Source organism: Dermacentor silvarum, chromosome 7, assembly GCF_013339745.2.
Source record: "Dermacentor silvarum isolate Dsil-2018 chromosome 7, BIME_Dsil_1.4, whole genome shotgun sequence".
Lineage (NCBI taxonomy): Eukaryota > Metazoa > Arthropoda > Arachnida > Ixodida > Ixodidae > Dermacentor > Dermacentor silvarum.
Window position 1 is genome coordinate 64,947,346 of NC_051160.1, and position 15,091 is coordinate 64,962,436.

At 45.9% G+C, this 15,091-nt stretch overlaps 1 protein-coding gene across 8 annotated transcripts in view; it reads right to left on the reverse strand.

The window, feature by feature from the left end:
• The window catches only part of LOC119458142 (protein-cysteine N-palmitoyltransferase Rasp), an 83,505-nt gene that overhangs the window by 7,917 nt on the left and 60,497 nt on the right, over positions 1-15,091 (reverse strand). For 6 of the 8 annotated variants that reach the window (XM_049670783.1, XM_049670782.1, XM_049670781.1 and 3 more), the window contains exons 5-10: positions 13,017-13,211; positions 9,700-9,933; positions 8,944-9,059; positions 6,762-6,968; positions 5,205-5,240; positions 3,283-3,484 (exon numbers count right to left, since the gene is read on the reverse strand). In XM_049670783.1, coding sequence (XP_049526740.1) covers positions 3,283-3,484; positions 5,205-5,240; positions 6,762-6,968; positions 8,944-9,059; positions 9,700-9,933; positions 13,017-13,211 — 990 coding nt within the window. The remainder of the gene's footprint in view (positions 1-3,282; positions 3,485-5,204; positions 5,241-6,761; positions 6,969-8,943; positions 9,060-9,699; positions 9,934-13,016; positions 13,212-15,091) is intronic. The other 2 variants (XM_049670780.1, XM_049670785.1) reach the window with 2 other exon arrangements.

Genomic DNA, 15,091 nt, shown 5'->3' on the forward strand with positions numbered 1-15,091 from the left:
GGAAGCATGACTAAGACGGCTCCGACAACGGCTGCACACCTGCACTTCTCCGCTCTTTTACCCCGCGAAGGCCAGATACTCCTACGGCCATTCGCTCGTTTTATCAAGGGAGACGTCAGTCGTGGCGTACGCGCTGGGGCGGGCCGAACGTCAAGCCAGGCCCGAGCAACAATAAGCCTGCGCTCTCTCTTCCACCCTCGATCCGGCGCTTGAGTGCTGCCCTTTTCCTTCGGCAAAATACGTGGCTGCCGGCGCCCGACTATATGTGAAATGGTAATCAAAGAGCGATATTCGCTGCATAATTTATGGCTATTTGCCCAACTGAAGTTGAGGAGAGCTGCAAGAATCATGAAAGCGCTGAGAAAGGTGTGTGAAAGTACAGCCACGTGGTTTTCGATTAGTCCCAGTCTTCGAGACTAGCTCCGTCTCAGCGTTTCTTACTCGTTTCGAAGGTCATCCACTTCATCTGGCAGTGCAGGCCAATTCGTTCTGTTGATTAAGCGCTTTCTCATGACAGATCACGCAGTGCAATTGACCGCAAAAAACGACGGACAAACGACGACGCCAAAAAAAAAAGTTTCATTTACTTCACCAGAGGCTACAGAGGACGCAGGCGAAAGCATGCCCCCACGAGACATTCATTAAATGACTTGACATCCTCCTTCCAATTCCTTGTTCCTTCTATTACTTTTCTCCCGCCAAATGTCGTGGGTTCGATTTCCTTAATTAACTCTACCTTAATTACCTGTGCCTTAATTACATTTGCCCTAAATAAGACCAAAGGTAGTATGTTCGAGTGCTTTAACTCTATCTTAATTTACGGTGCTTTAAGTACCTTAACACCACAGGTCGTGGGTTCAACTGCCATACATTTTGGTGCCATTGAATTTCGGGGACGAAGTGCCTTAATTGTTGCTCAATTAACATCGCCTTAATTACCACAAAAGCCATGTGTTCCACTCCCACTAATGGTCGTGGGTTCTAATCCCATCAAGTTTGGTGGCACTGAATTTTGGTGCCTCAGTGCCTTAATTAATTCTATCTAAATAATTGTGCCTTAATTAAGACAAAAGGTCGTACTCCCACCAATGGTCGTGAGTTTTTGGTGCCACATTTTTTTTGGTGGCACACAATTTTGGTGCCGTTTTGTGGCACACAGTTTTGGTGCCATAACGCCGGATATCGAATTTCGTAAATCGAATTTCGTATATCGAATTTCGTATATCGAATTTCGTGCGTATATTAAGGCTTTCGCCTTAGTATACGCACCGTCCCGCTAGCGGCAATCGGCTCGGCTACACAGCCATAAGAAATGTGCTGCCTCCCATTGCTAGCATGAGCGTGCAAAGCTTGCGCTTGCATGATCGTAGTGCGCATTCCTCATGTCCAATGTGCGCATGTATGAAATGAACGGTTTTCTATAGCGACCACGATCAATATTTTTGTCTTTCTTTCTTCAAGCGCTAGCTAGCACTCTCAGACCTATGCACGGCGTGTACCGTTGATAATGCGCGCAAGGGAGAGAGTGAAGCTGCGGAGGAGGGCGAACGTAGTGAGAAGAAGCACGGAGCGAGACTGAGAGGGGATGGTGGCGACAAAGGTGACAGGGCATACGGGAAAGTTGAAACGAAGGGTTAAAACTATGCGGTGCTGGATAGGTATTGTCTAGATGACGCTGGAAATGGTGCTACAAGAGACGACGTTGAGCCCGTGTGCTTATATAGAAGCGCCGCGAATGGCGCGTCAGTCGCGTCATGCGTTCTGCTCGACCGCTTGGAATAGACGACAGCCATTCGATGGTAAGTAGTAAGACTCCATCGCAGCATTCGTCGCCCGTCATTCGCACAGTGGCTTGTACGATCCGCAATCACATGTTATCCCCATTGCCTCTTAGAAGAGAAACATATTGTATAAAAGCCCAGACTGGTAAATCAGTCTCTCAAACTAGACATATAATTCCATTTCACTTCTTAAAAAATTAAATTGTGGGGTTTTACATGCCAAAACCACGATCTGATTATGAGGCGCGCCGTAGTGGGGGACTCCAAAATAATATGGATCACCTGGGGTTCTTTAACGCGCACATAAATCTAAGAACACGGGTGTTGTCACATTTCGCCCCCATCGAAACGCGGCCGTCGTGGCCGGGATTCGATCCCGCGACCTCATGCTTAACAGCCCAACACCATAGCCACTAAGCGACCACGGCGGATTCCTCTTTTCCAAGGAAACGTTTCATTATTGTCGAAAAAAAAGAAGTTACCGCGTCCGCGGCGGGTGCCCAGACCCACTAAAAATACGCCGGACTCAAATCTTATCGATTTCATAACAAAGTTTACGTTCTTCTTCTTCTTCCCAAATTTCCTTCATTATTGTTGATGCCGATGACATTCGTGTGACGTCACAAACTTTACGGCGCACTTGCTTTTATATGTAGCCCTTCTTCGGGAAAATGTCATGAGTGTACACGCTGTCTCTCATTACTTTTGAATAAAACTTGCAAATTTTTCTCCGCAAGCAATCAAGCAGGCACCGAATAAACGCCGCAAAAAAAAAGTAATCAGTCTGTCCAGTATGAGTACTGAGATCTATGCAGATGACGCGAGAACTGAGTGAAGCTACTGAAAAAACATTACAATGGGGCAGATGTACAGTCGGCGTCAGAAGCTTATGAACTTTGGTATCTAATAACATCTTGAGTTTTTAAGAAATGGGTGACCGTAGCCAGTAAAACCATGTTCATTAAACAGTTGCAATATTGTACAGTAGAAGCTACAAATACGAATACCAGAATGTCTGCTCGGGTTGCGGATATATACAGCTTGTTTTTTTTTCTTCAAAGAAAAAAAAAAGAAAGAAAGCTCAGTTATTTGAACCATGTGCCAAGATCGACGCTAAAGAGGTGGCAGTTTCGGCTAATATATTATTGCTAACGGTATCTTTCTTTTTCGATTTGATTTTAATATTTCTTTATGGCGTGATTTCCGTTTCTTTTATATGCCTCTTAGGGACGATAAAGTCTCTGTTAAATCAAGGGCTCGTGAAATCCTATCGCGAGCCCAGATTCTTTTGTCAACATACATACATTGCTTTTGAAATAAACGCTCGCAAAGTTTTCAGTGATTGGTCCGTGTTGGGTTTCGCCGTCCATTCATTGTCGTGTGTTGGTGCACCGCTAAGCCGCAATACCAACAGGGCGAAACCTACACCGTTCACGAAGCTCCATACTACCGCTGGCGTTGCGTTGTTACAACGCCACGTGTACGTATGTACGTGCCATACCTCGAAGTTCTTGATGGGCGTCCACTTCCTCGCCTCCATGGTGATGACCTCGAGTGCGATGCCGAGCACGCTTAGCGCGCACCAGATACCGTCGTGCATGTACATGCTGTGCCAGACCCAGGTGAAGGTGAAGGCCACCGCCGTGCCCAGCACCAACCGGAAAGCACGGCGACGGCCAGCTACGACCGGCTCGTATATGTACCTGCGGGTACGGACGACAACACCGTATTGGCAAAAAGCAGGATAAGAGATTATGCGGCACCTATAGTTGTGAAAGCCACGCGAGATATCAGAAGTAGACTACACCCCGTACACCGACTACACCGTTGCAAGTACAGCAGGGGTGACCTACGGCATTTCATTATCTTGGCGTGGACGGCTAAATAGATCGGTAGGCGTACAGCGGCCATCTTAGGTCTCGTTCCAGTTCTGAATAAGCAGGCATAGAAGACAGCTTCGTGAAGATTGCATCGAAGTCGAAAACGATGTAGGCTACTTTGTTGTACAAACAAGATGGCGGTCGAACAGAATGCTTCGAAACTCGACGGGTAGGGCGCCTGTGCACACAAAAGCGCAGCCATGTTTTTTCGTGCGCTTATTGTAACCTACATTTTGTTTTGGACATATTCGTCCGCAAAGAAAGTGAAAATAGAGCGATAGTATGTGCTTGTCGACACGAGGTGGCCTGAACTCGCAGCGACGCCTCCCACATGCGTTCCGTTACATTGGCTCGAAGCTGTCTTTTCAGCTGTCAACGTAGAATGTCTCGAATGCTGGGCAGAACTGGAACAAAGCCCTTTCGCCAAATTAAATCAGGCTGCCAGGAAGGTGTTTAGGCGAGTGCTTGAAAGAACATTGCAACAAAGTTAACAAGGTAGCGCTTGTCTTTCTCTTCTCTTCCTGTGTGAGTTGCCTTTTTGTTGGCGGTAATTTTCTTCGTCAGCAAGGTTAACAAAGTTATGTCCTATGGGTTTCTTCCGCTACACTGCCGAATATGCAGCTGCTATTCTCATGGCGTTAACATGCAGGAAGTGCAATGACTCCGAATCATCAGAAACGGAATACATCGAGAAATTGGTATAGTCGGTGTTCGTCCATATTGTAATGTGTTGACCACGAAACTAAGGACCATAAAAGGACACAATTACAGACAAGCTCCACCCACAAAAACACAGTTTACCTATTTTTCACCTCTGAAAGACAGCCCAGCCAGCAGGAGTCTATTTGCAATTACGCACCAATTATATACGATCCATAAGCTTAGCGCATATTTCTAAGACCAAGCAGTATTGCTTGTTTAAAACAGGTGTTTATTCAGTACAGATCTGTCTTTGTGTCACTGGTTTCTGGATGAAACATGAATGACTAGGGCAAATCGTAAGGGTGATCATGATAATATGACTTAGCCAAATATAATATTTTGGCTTGGAACAAATAGCTTTGATTTTGCCTTTATTCCAGCATTATCGGAGCTAATTCATTAGGCTTTGAGTGGACTGCAACTGGCTTGGCTCTCTTTAACAGGTATGGGGCAGGTGCACTGCTTTTTTGTGGGTGGTGGTTGTCACCGACTATAGTGTTCCGCTGGAAGCTTAAGCTCGGAGTGCCACTTTTGGTCATTTGAGTTTAATTATAAGTCTATTACATCCTACACACTTCTGTTAGTTCGCCTTTCCTATGTTAAATTTGAGGTCTCTTTCTAATATGACGGTTTTAGCTGTCACCGCAACTTTAGTTTGAGCCTGAAATAGAACCTGAAATCGTACACCGAGAGGTCGTAGAATAAATGTCTGGTTGAATTGTTTAGTATAGAAGTGAGAGTAATTGATTGGGACGCATTTGTAACAACGTTTGTGTGGCTATACCAGGCTCTGAGTGTAAACTATAATGGGTGAAGCATTTTAAGTGCTCTAATTGCATACCTCCGGATCCACTTGTGCATGCCGCGGTCGAAGTACCTGAAAAGAAGAATGCATGAAAATAATTACGCCGCCATTTCAATGTGAAATAATCAAACAGCAAGGGTGCCGTACGTAAGCGATCTCTTTAATAGAAATAGCATACCTCCTCTCTGCTCTTCCACCACCGGAAGAGCATAGAGGAGGTATGATACAATGCCGTCTAGAGATGGGTAGATAAAAAATCGGGCAACTGAGTCTGTGACGTTGGAGCTCAGGGGCCTACGCACACCACACGTGAGTTCACTGACGAAGGATTGGCCACCTCAAGATCGAAATTGTTTGTTGGTAGCTCAGAAAATTTGAGCGACACGCTTGCTTTCTGAGGGAGCAATATTATCACGCACGTGATTTCGGTTTGTATGACGAGTTTTAAGCTACACTTGTAAAGGTACAGTGGCCCCGCATTTGTATGTGCCTTCATACCAAACATTGCCACTGTCACTTCACTGTCGGTAAATGTTTTGCAGGTTCAGGTGCTGTATGTACCACAATACAATTTTCAAAACTGGCAAATCAGTGCTCCGTAAATCCGCTAGGTTCATCAAGTTTCATCAAAGGATAAAGACGTCATCCACCTGCTTCATCCTACCATCAGATGGATGACAATTTTTCCTTTTCATTTTTCAAAGCTACACCTTGACATCGACATACCCAAATACAAAAATGGGAAGACAGCAGGATAGACCCACACTTCCCGCATTCGTGCTCCAAATGCGGAGCCGATTCATGCTCTTTCGATCATATGCTCTGGCTGTGCACAGCCAGAGCATATGATCCTATTCCTATTCTGATTCCTATTCTTCCGAACCTATTCTTCCGAACGCGGAAGGCAATAATACTTAGCACACATGCATTATCGCTGTGAATGGTGGCATTCATAACGTAATGTATTGTTGCAGAACATCGCTTTGCAACATCGCCATGCCTTCAGAATCCATAGGGACGAAATTTAGGCACATGCATGTACTAATAATTATTTCCGTGGTGGCTGAACCGTCCTGCTTTCAGCTCACGCAGACGATAGCGACAGAGTTCCCTGTAGTAAATATTGTAGAAAAGTCTATAGTGAAGCGTAGGCGAGGGGCGCCAAGTACGTATTAGTGAGTATGCACAGTAAATGGAAAATTGCGCATGCATCTCAATATGCATCAGTGTGTACCGGGGCCTGACTCAGGAGGTACTTGAACTGGTGACATGTGCTACAATCAGTGGCCGATCAATATGGCACGACAATAATGACGGGATGTGTCATAGAAAACGACCACGACAAACAGTAAATAAAAAAAAAACGAGTCACATACATTACAATAAATACATATATTACATGACATACATCACACCAACAGGGACGCCACATACTCCCCTGCATATATCTCGCCCAAGAGTGGCGTAAGAATAGCCTCACCCCCCCCCCCCCCCCTTTCCTCAAGTTTTCTTCCTTCAAGGAATTACATTGCATACATATATGGTTGGTTGCTTGCTTCATTTCTGGAGTCAACGGATAGAAATTCCACTCACCTCCAGAAGTGCGAGCACCGGTGCATTATGGCTATGCATGGAGAGTGTGGCGGGACCTCGACACCTTCCGCGTTGGCCAAGGCGCCGGCAAAGCCGTAGGTGAACCGGTAGCGCATGTAGAAGAGAAATAGCAGAGATAGGGCGTAGCCCACCAGGCTGAATAGGTCGAGTCTCTCGCCTATCCATGGCCATTCGGACATCGCCGAACTGCGAGCCCAAATCAGAAAACAAAAATATATGATTGCACATATAGGCCCTGAAAGAGAGAGGGAGGGACTGAGAGGCAATCACGTGAATTGAAGCTGCAGTGGGTGTTCCAATGGTTTTCAGTCATGGAGGTGCTTTATCCGCACAAAATTACTAAGGGGAACGGTATGGCGAGAAATGCTACTTGGTCGACATTCACTTTGTGGACATGTCCAGTAAAGGCGATCCAATTCTAAGTTTAAAAGACAGGTCCTAAATGCAAACAATGGCTTTAAAAAGTGTAGATCAGGCGAATATGTTGCTATGTATGAGAAGCGAAGCTTTCTTAAAGCGGTTATTTAAATTCACTATATCAAACTAAACGGCTATGCCTGAGATTGGCTTCACTGTCAATCTGCGCAATCTGCACACTTAAGCAATGTTTGTGATAATGCGCCTGACAGGTCACGTCTTCCATTTCAGGCAATGTTTGGTGATATGCAACACACGGTTTACAAGCTATGCCGAAATTCAAAAGAGCAGTTGATGCGAATGCACACCGCGAGACGTCGACCCAGTGATGTCATGAGGGCGAAGACAGTGTGTAATATTTGTCAAAGAAAGATTGGTGAGGAGAGGCGTATGCAGAGAGAATTACGACGCGAAAGGCAGTTGTAAGGTTGAGTACTATTCACCAGTTTCATTCCCGAATCTCTGGCCTAATCGAAGCTGGCGTGCGCGCACTGTGCGTCTGCCTGTGTGTGAGTGTGTGTTTAGGGCAAGACAGCATCAGGTGCAGCCACAATCATCAGAGTTTGGCAGGGTTCGTAAAGAAAGATTCGCCTTGAAATTATTCGTGCATATCGTAATGCCGTCGGCCTCTGAATCCTCAGCGCAGTTCAGTTGCAAGATATGTCAGGATAAGTTAGGGTTTTTATTCACAAAAAAAAAAGAAAAAAGAAAGAACAGTGGACACCACACAACGCATGCTTTCTTAAACAAGCGTTGGCTATGCGAGAACCTCAGACGTCTTGCGCTTCTCAGCAAAGGTCCGGGCACTTACTACTGTGACTAATGGGCTCTGACGTTCTGCTGCGTAGTAGACACTCTTAGGCTTAATTCCGGGTCACACCGGCCGCATTGAGGCGGAGGCGGAATGAAAAACCGTTAGCCTCTTTAGATCTCAACGTAAGCTCAAGTCAGCCCCTCCAAATTAACGTGTAACACTGCGCTCTGGCATCGCTCATAACTCCATTGTTGCTGTGGAACTGTAAGCACACTGAATGACTCAAGAATCAATAATTTAATTAATCAGTTACTCAGTAAGAAAAAGAGTGGCCTCATCGTCCTATTGCTCTTACATCGTAAATCGCTGAGTAGGTTAGGCGCAGTTTATCCTTTCTCAACTACAATGTACCAATTCCTTCCATGTGCCAAAGGGTTGGTGAAGACTGTGCCGAGGTTCAGGTGTATGTTAAGATTGGCACGTGCTCAATATCAACACAGACGAGACGTTTTAACCATTGGTAAATTCGTCCGTAGTCACGATGCCTTGCGCGAGGGATGTTAAGTTGCTGACAGTGAAATTCAGCGTGACAGATTTAAAGGTTTCGCTTGCAGGAGAGCCACTCCTTCGTCACTCGATAACTCATGGTGCGAGACACACGACAGACACGTTTTGTTTAACGGTGAGCTTACCAGCCACCGAGGCTTTGTCTCCCAAGGGCTCCCGGATCCTGCATCAGGCATGAACTATCTAGACGATATTTTTATTTTTTATCGTGCGAGCCGCTGACTGTCGGATGCTTGCGATAGCGGTGGCGTAGTTTCGTGCTGTTCAATCATTATGGTCAGAAGGATTTTAAAAAAATACGAGAGCAATCATTACAAACTACGACCCCAGAGCTTCAACTTTGGTTGTCGTCATGGCCGAAGTGCCTCCGAAAACATTAAAACCAACCAGAAATTCCAACTCCACTGCAACCCGTGCACCTACCTGTACAAGAAGTGACCCAAAAGTTCCATGAGGAAGAAGTGGGCACCGGAACGAAGCAACCTCCCGATGGCGCCAGCAATCACCCGCGGCGTGCATGGGGCTCTCGTCTTATTCAGCTGCGGGGACGAATACGCATAATCCTTAAGAACAGCCTGACAGCTCTTGTGGAACAACGCGTGGGAAATCATTTGGTGTAGTGTTTAGAAAAGGGCGTGCTGTGAGAGACTCGGATAAGATGTAGAACTGAACGTTCGCCTGCTCTGTATGCAATGGGGCGTAGTAACAAGTTGCTGAAGGCCCAGTTTCTTGTTTCTCCCAGGAACATTCATATTTATTCCTACTAATTAGTACTGAATATACCTCTATCCCTTTATCTAATTTAGCTACTCCTTCTTTGTGTTTGTTCGTGCATAGGAAAAAAAGAAGCGACGCAATAGATAGGCAGGTAGACAGACCAATAGATAGTTAGATAGCTAGCTAGCTAGCTAGATAGATAGATAGATAGATAGATAGATAGATAGATAGATAGGTAGATAGATAGACAGAGAGGTAGACAGAAAGAAACCCATCCCCCGAAAAGTGCGTTAAGTACTCAAAGAATACTAATCGCAATACAAACCACCGTAACGTTATGGCAACCTTGTGCATCCAAGAGTTCATTACCCCACGGTCCAGCGATCTTTAACTTCCGGGAGCATTGCTGTGATCTATGCGGGGCTGAAACTAAGAACCAAACTAGCTGTAGCTCCTACATACCTCGGCTACGAAGTCGTCGTAGTTCTGCGGTGGTCCCAAGTACATCGTGGGCAGGTATATGAAGTAGGCCAGCGACTGCCAGTACGGCGGCCACCTGCTTTTGTTCTCATCGCTGTGCTTTTGGCGTTTCGCTCTAACGAAGTCCAGGCTGAAGCTGAGTCCGCGCATAAGGTTCCAGTGAAAGGCGACAAAGGCTGCCCTGTAGGGCATCAGGCCGTACCTGGGATACATGTACTGAAGAGCAAGATCTACAGTTACGTTGATCTACGCAGTTTGCCACAACAACCACGGATAAAAAAACAAAATCGCCAGATCTCTCAACTTGTTATTCCTTAGAGTTCTGCCCTCAAGCACGAGATGAACTCATTTGCTCCATTATCAGCATTCTACCAATCGGTGAAATCATTGTCATCCTGTACGCAATGACGTACACGCGCCTGCCATCAGGTTTTCAGTAGAAATCTGGTGGCAAATCTGAGCCGCTTGCATGTTTTTCGCCCATCCTCCTAAGACCCCTTGTGAAATGCGTTGCACATTGCTTTCGACGTTTTTTCAAAATTCACTCAGAAGTGCTTACTTAAAATATTCAGTCTCCGTGCTGAAATACGGTGCATGTGTGGTTTACTCATATTCTTGTGATCTGCTTTGGAGAAATTTGACAGGACCTCTGTGTCGTCCCAGACGGCCGAAAGCAACCTTGAGGTGTCGTCCGAAATCACTGAGATTGCGTGAAAATACCCGGATGGACAGAAACATGGCAATGTAATAAACGTAGTTCCATCTTCATCTCTACCCACCGTGGTGGCTTACTGGCTAATGGTGTTGAGCTGCTAAGCACTGGGTCGCGGGATCTAATCCCGGCCACGGCGGCCACATTTCGATGGGGGCCGAATGCGAAAACACCCGTGTACTTAGATTTAGGTGTACGTTAAAGAACCCCAGGTGGTACAAATTATTCTGGAGTCCCCCGCTACGGCGTGCCTCATAATCAGATCGTGGTTTTCCTACGTAAAACCCCATAATTTTTAATCTTCATCTCCGCGTTTAAGCAATGAAATGCAGCTTTTACCATAGCATACATGAGGAGATGATGAAGATTCCATGTACATGAAGACGCAACCTTTGGCATCTGGTGGTGGTATTTAAATTTAAAAAAATGTTTTTCAAGGGCACAACATACCAGCAAGCAATAAAAACCACTTTGAAGAGCCATTATGTCCCATAGTTGTGTTCGGGTCTCAGGAGGCTATGGTAAGCTTACCCTACGTTAAAGGCTTTGCGGAAGTAATGGTCGATTTTTGCACCGAGCATTTATAAAGCGACAGATGTAAAATTATTCATGCAAGTTAAATTGTAGGGTTTAGCGCCACAAAACTGAACAGTAAATCATCGGGGACATTGCAGCAGAGGCTTGGAAATCTTGGCCACTTTGAGAAAGAGAATCTCAGCACACGAACATTTATGCATTGCGCCCCCATCGGAATGCGGCCACCATGACTGGGAATCGATCCCGCCACGTCGTGCGCCACAGCCACTGAGCCACTGGCGTGAATGGCGCGCATGGTGATGTTGCCGTCACTTGCGCAAGGCTTCCTACTCGTGGGCAAGTTTATCGCAGGATAAAAGGTTTCGTGCAAGCAGACCCATTTAAAATTATGAGGTTAACGTGACAAGGAAGGAGAGAAGGAGTGGAGAAGGAAAGGCCGGGAGGTTAACCAGTTTAGCAAAACCGGTTTGCTACGTCCTACAGTTGGGAGCGGGAAAACAACCATCTGATTAGGAGGTACGCCGTAGTGGGGGACTCCGGATTAATGTGGACCACCTGGGGTTCTTTAACGTGCACCTAAATCTACGTACACGCGTGTTTTTTTTTTTTCCATTTCGCCCCCATTTAAATGCGGCCGCCGTGGCCGGGATTCGATCCCGCGGCCTCGTACTTAGTAACTAAGCCCAACACCTTAACCACCAAGCAACCACGGCACACCCAACGGTTCTACCACCAAAGTAACTATATAGGTAATATGAGAGTGTTGTTCTTGTTTACACTTTGTCGGGCATTTGTGGAAAAAGAAAATTTTGGCTCCGATTTTTTCTGCGTATTAGTATTATGTTGTTTTTAGTCGCAATGTTTTGATGGGCTTTATGTAGACGTAATTCATTCTATAATGTTAATTTTATCGAGGGAATATTTGACGGCGATTTGTAATATATTTAGTGCTGTATTTCTATGACGTGTGCACCATGACCCTGACTATCGGCGCACTAAATATAAAATTCTTCAAACATACTTAACGAAATAGTATTGTTGTCTGTATCGATTCAAAAGCGGTACACTGGCTGCAGGTACGCGCTACGTGAGTCTTACCATTGCCCTCAGACGAACTTGTACTTTACAGAATCGTAACGTCGAAACACACGAGGACTTTCAAAAGACGAGGACGAAAATTGAGGCAAATTAAGCAAAGTTACATTATTGCAAATGGAGCATTCACAGTATATAATGGAGGGACTGATGTAAATAATTCGTATAAGTTAAATTGTCAGGTTTAGCCCAGCGAAAACTACACAGTGAGTTATCAGGGACACCGTAATGGGGGAGCTGTTAAGCACTTTTGACCACTTCTGCTTCTTTAAAGGGCACTGTGATGAGTGAAAGAAAACGATGCCGACGACGACAACATTCGCACGGGTTCATTCGCAAGGTATGAGGCCATCATCATCATCATCTTCTTCATTCGCCGTTGAACCATGCGGGGGCGTCACCTCACCAAATCAGCGGTGGCCCGAAGATGCGTCGTGCCACGATTGAGCCACGTATAGGGATCACGTTGCGAAATCTTTCGTGGCGAGACACGCACCTAGACAGCGGGAGAAGGAAGACAGCAGGCCAAAGTGTTGGACGCAGGCCATCAGGTCTACAGGGAACGCGGCCGTCCATGGCGAACGCTGTAGCGGTTCACCGTATTGGGGCGCTGATGTCGTCATGTTTCCGTTGCAGCGTAACCGACATTTCCTCAGTGGACGCCACTGGAGGTGGCGGCTCCTTCGAGTTTATTGTGTAGCGGAACAGACTAGTAATGTGCGAAAATGCAGTATTAGACTAAACACGCCGTGTAATCACACCTTTGCGCGACATTTCAGCTCAAATTAGGCACCTGTATAGCCGAAAGAGTTATGCATACCTGTCACTATTATTTTAGGAACACTGGGTATCGCACGGACTCGAGTGTTAGTTGTGCTGCGCGAGACACGAAGAAGAGAAAAAAGAAGAAACGAGTGAGTTGTTAGCCGTAGAACAGGATAGTTCGTTGACTCACCTCGAATGGATCATAAGGAAGCACGAACTTCTGGCAGTGAATGACAATGGCGGCTACATAGCAGAGTGAAGGAAAATGCGATGCGGCTGCGGCGTAGAACGCTGCGTGTTGTCCCAGGAACAGGAGGGTCACTTCCCAGCCGAAGGAGAAGGTCACGAACAGAGAGGAGTAGGCGGCGTAGAAGACGGGAACCAGCTGCGAGAAAGGTGGGGACGATGTAGGGAACGAGAAACAGGCAGTAGCGTGACGTGAAATGCTTTATGCATATGCAACATAGGCGGAGAAGAAGATGGAATTGACACGTACCGAAGTGGTAGATGAAAAAGGCTACTGTTAAAATGATAAACGGTGTAGCTTTAGCACCTCAAAAATTTCTGGAAGTGTCAGACATTGCTGAAAATTCCTAGAGCTATGTTCTATCTTCTTTATGGACTATGTTTAACGCATTTTGCAGGGCAGCAGTTGTTCCTGCTCTAACATATGCGAAATAACAGTGACTGAGCTTCAATTTTCTTTTTGTGGGCCTAAATTTTTACAAGGTATAATTCTACTTGCTGTGTAAATTGTATTTGCTGTGCTGTACAATTATGTCTACTCGTATTTGACTTTTAAATTCCGTGCAGAAGGCACATGCAGCGGTTACAATGTGGGCCAGAAATGTAGCGCCTCGCGGACAAAGAAAATCGAAGAAAACGGACACATTGACGTTGTTTGTGCACATATAACACGTGTATCTTCAAATGCATCCAGTTACTCACTTGCTTGTCATTGCACACAACGCGCGAAGTCTTCTTCTCCAATGTGTCACCAACAAATAGGAACATTACTGCAGTGTGGCGCTTCATTTTTGGAGCTATAAGAGCTGCTGTGCGGAACCGCGCAGGTAATTGTAATAATCATTATTACCTTCTGCTTGCTACCCAAGCTTTATAGGCAAGTAACGTGCCAATATACTCGGTGGGCACAAAATTCGTCCGCTATCCGAACAGAAGGACCTAGGTTGAGTGTTCTTAAAGAAAGTCAGCGCAGAAGGCTACATCTGCGCTGCTCGAGTTTCTGATGTCCATGTGCCCACATAATAGATTTGGAGAACTCTGTGGACTATCCCTCGGGATTGTGTACGCAATTTACGCTCTTTCTTTTCTACTCCCCTCTTTTTCGCTTGCATGCACTTATACCTCTGCCCCTTCCCGGGTGACCTTCCCACCTTAATATGCATATTCTATCTCGCTTTCTTTCATTCTGGCAGTGTGGTTACTTGAGTCCCCCGAAAGCACAAAGCTTAGTTTTTTCAAAAAGACGCCTAGTACTTTCATTCAACATTGTTTGCGGGTTTCTACTCTTCTATACCAATACTTCTTCTTTCTGGGGTTTTACGTGCCATAACCAGTTGTGATTATGAGGCACGCCGTATTGGAGGGCTCCGTATTAATTTTGACCACCTTCTATATCAATAATACATTTCCCCACAGAAACTTTCGAGCAGCAAATTAGTTTAAGAATTCGGCAGAACCAATGTCACGATGACTGTCAAGTTAGCATTGAATTAGTATAGCCACAAAATGTATTGCCACCATCTAAACTATATAGTTATATGCATGAGCTGCGCCATGAATGCTCTGGGTACGTGTAGTTCTTCAAAAGCCTCCGGCCAGTGTGGGTCACTGTGTAAGTGCCACTGAGTGTGCGGCAAGCGAGGGAACGATTATCAGCGTTCGCACGCACCGGCACGCCACGCTTCTCACCTCGGAGGCCACGCGTGGACTTCTTGTCAGTGCTACTAGATGGCGCAGCGGGTTTAGAAAAAAGATCGCGAGAGAGGAGTCCCACTGCAGCACACGCGCTATACATAACTCGTTCTGACGGTGGCAATACCTTATGTAGCCATACTGATTCACTGCTAAACGCATTAGCGCTGACAACCATCGTGACCTGGGTTCTGCCGATTTCTTTAAGGGCAAGGTCAAGATCACTAGGGGCATGGTTACGGTTCTGAAGGTAATGAGAGGAATAGAATTATGAGCATTGTTCATTCATGCCCGTCCGTACGTGTGTGCAGTGTCAAGTAAAGCAAA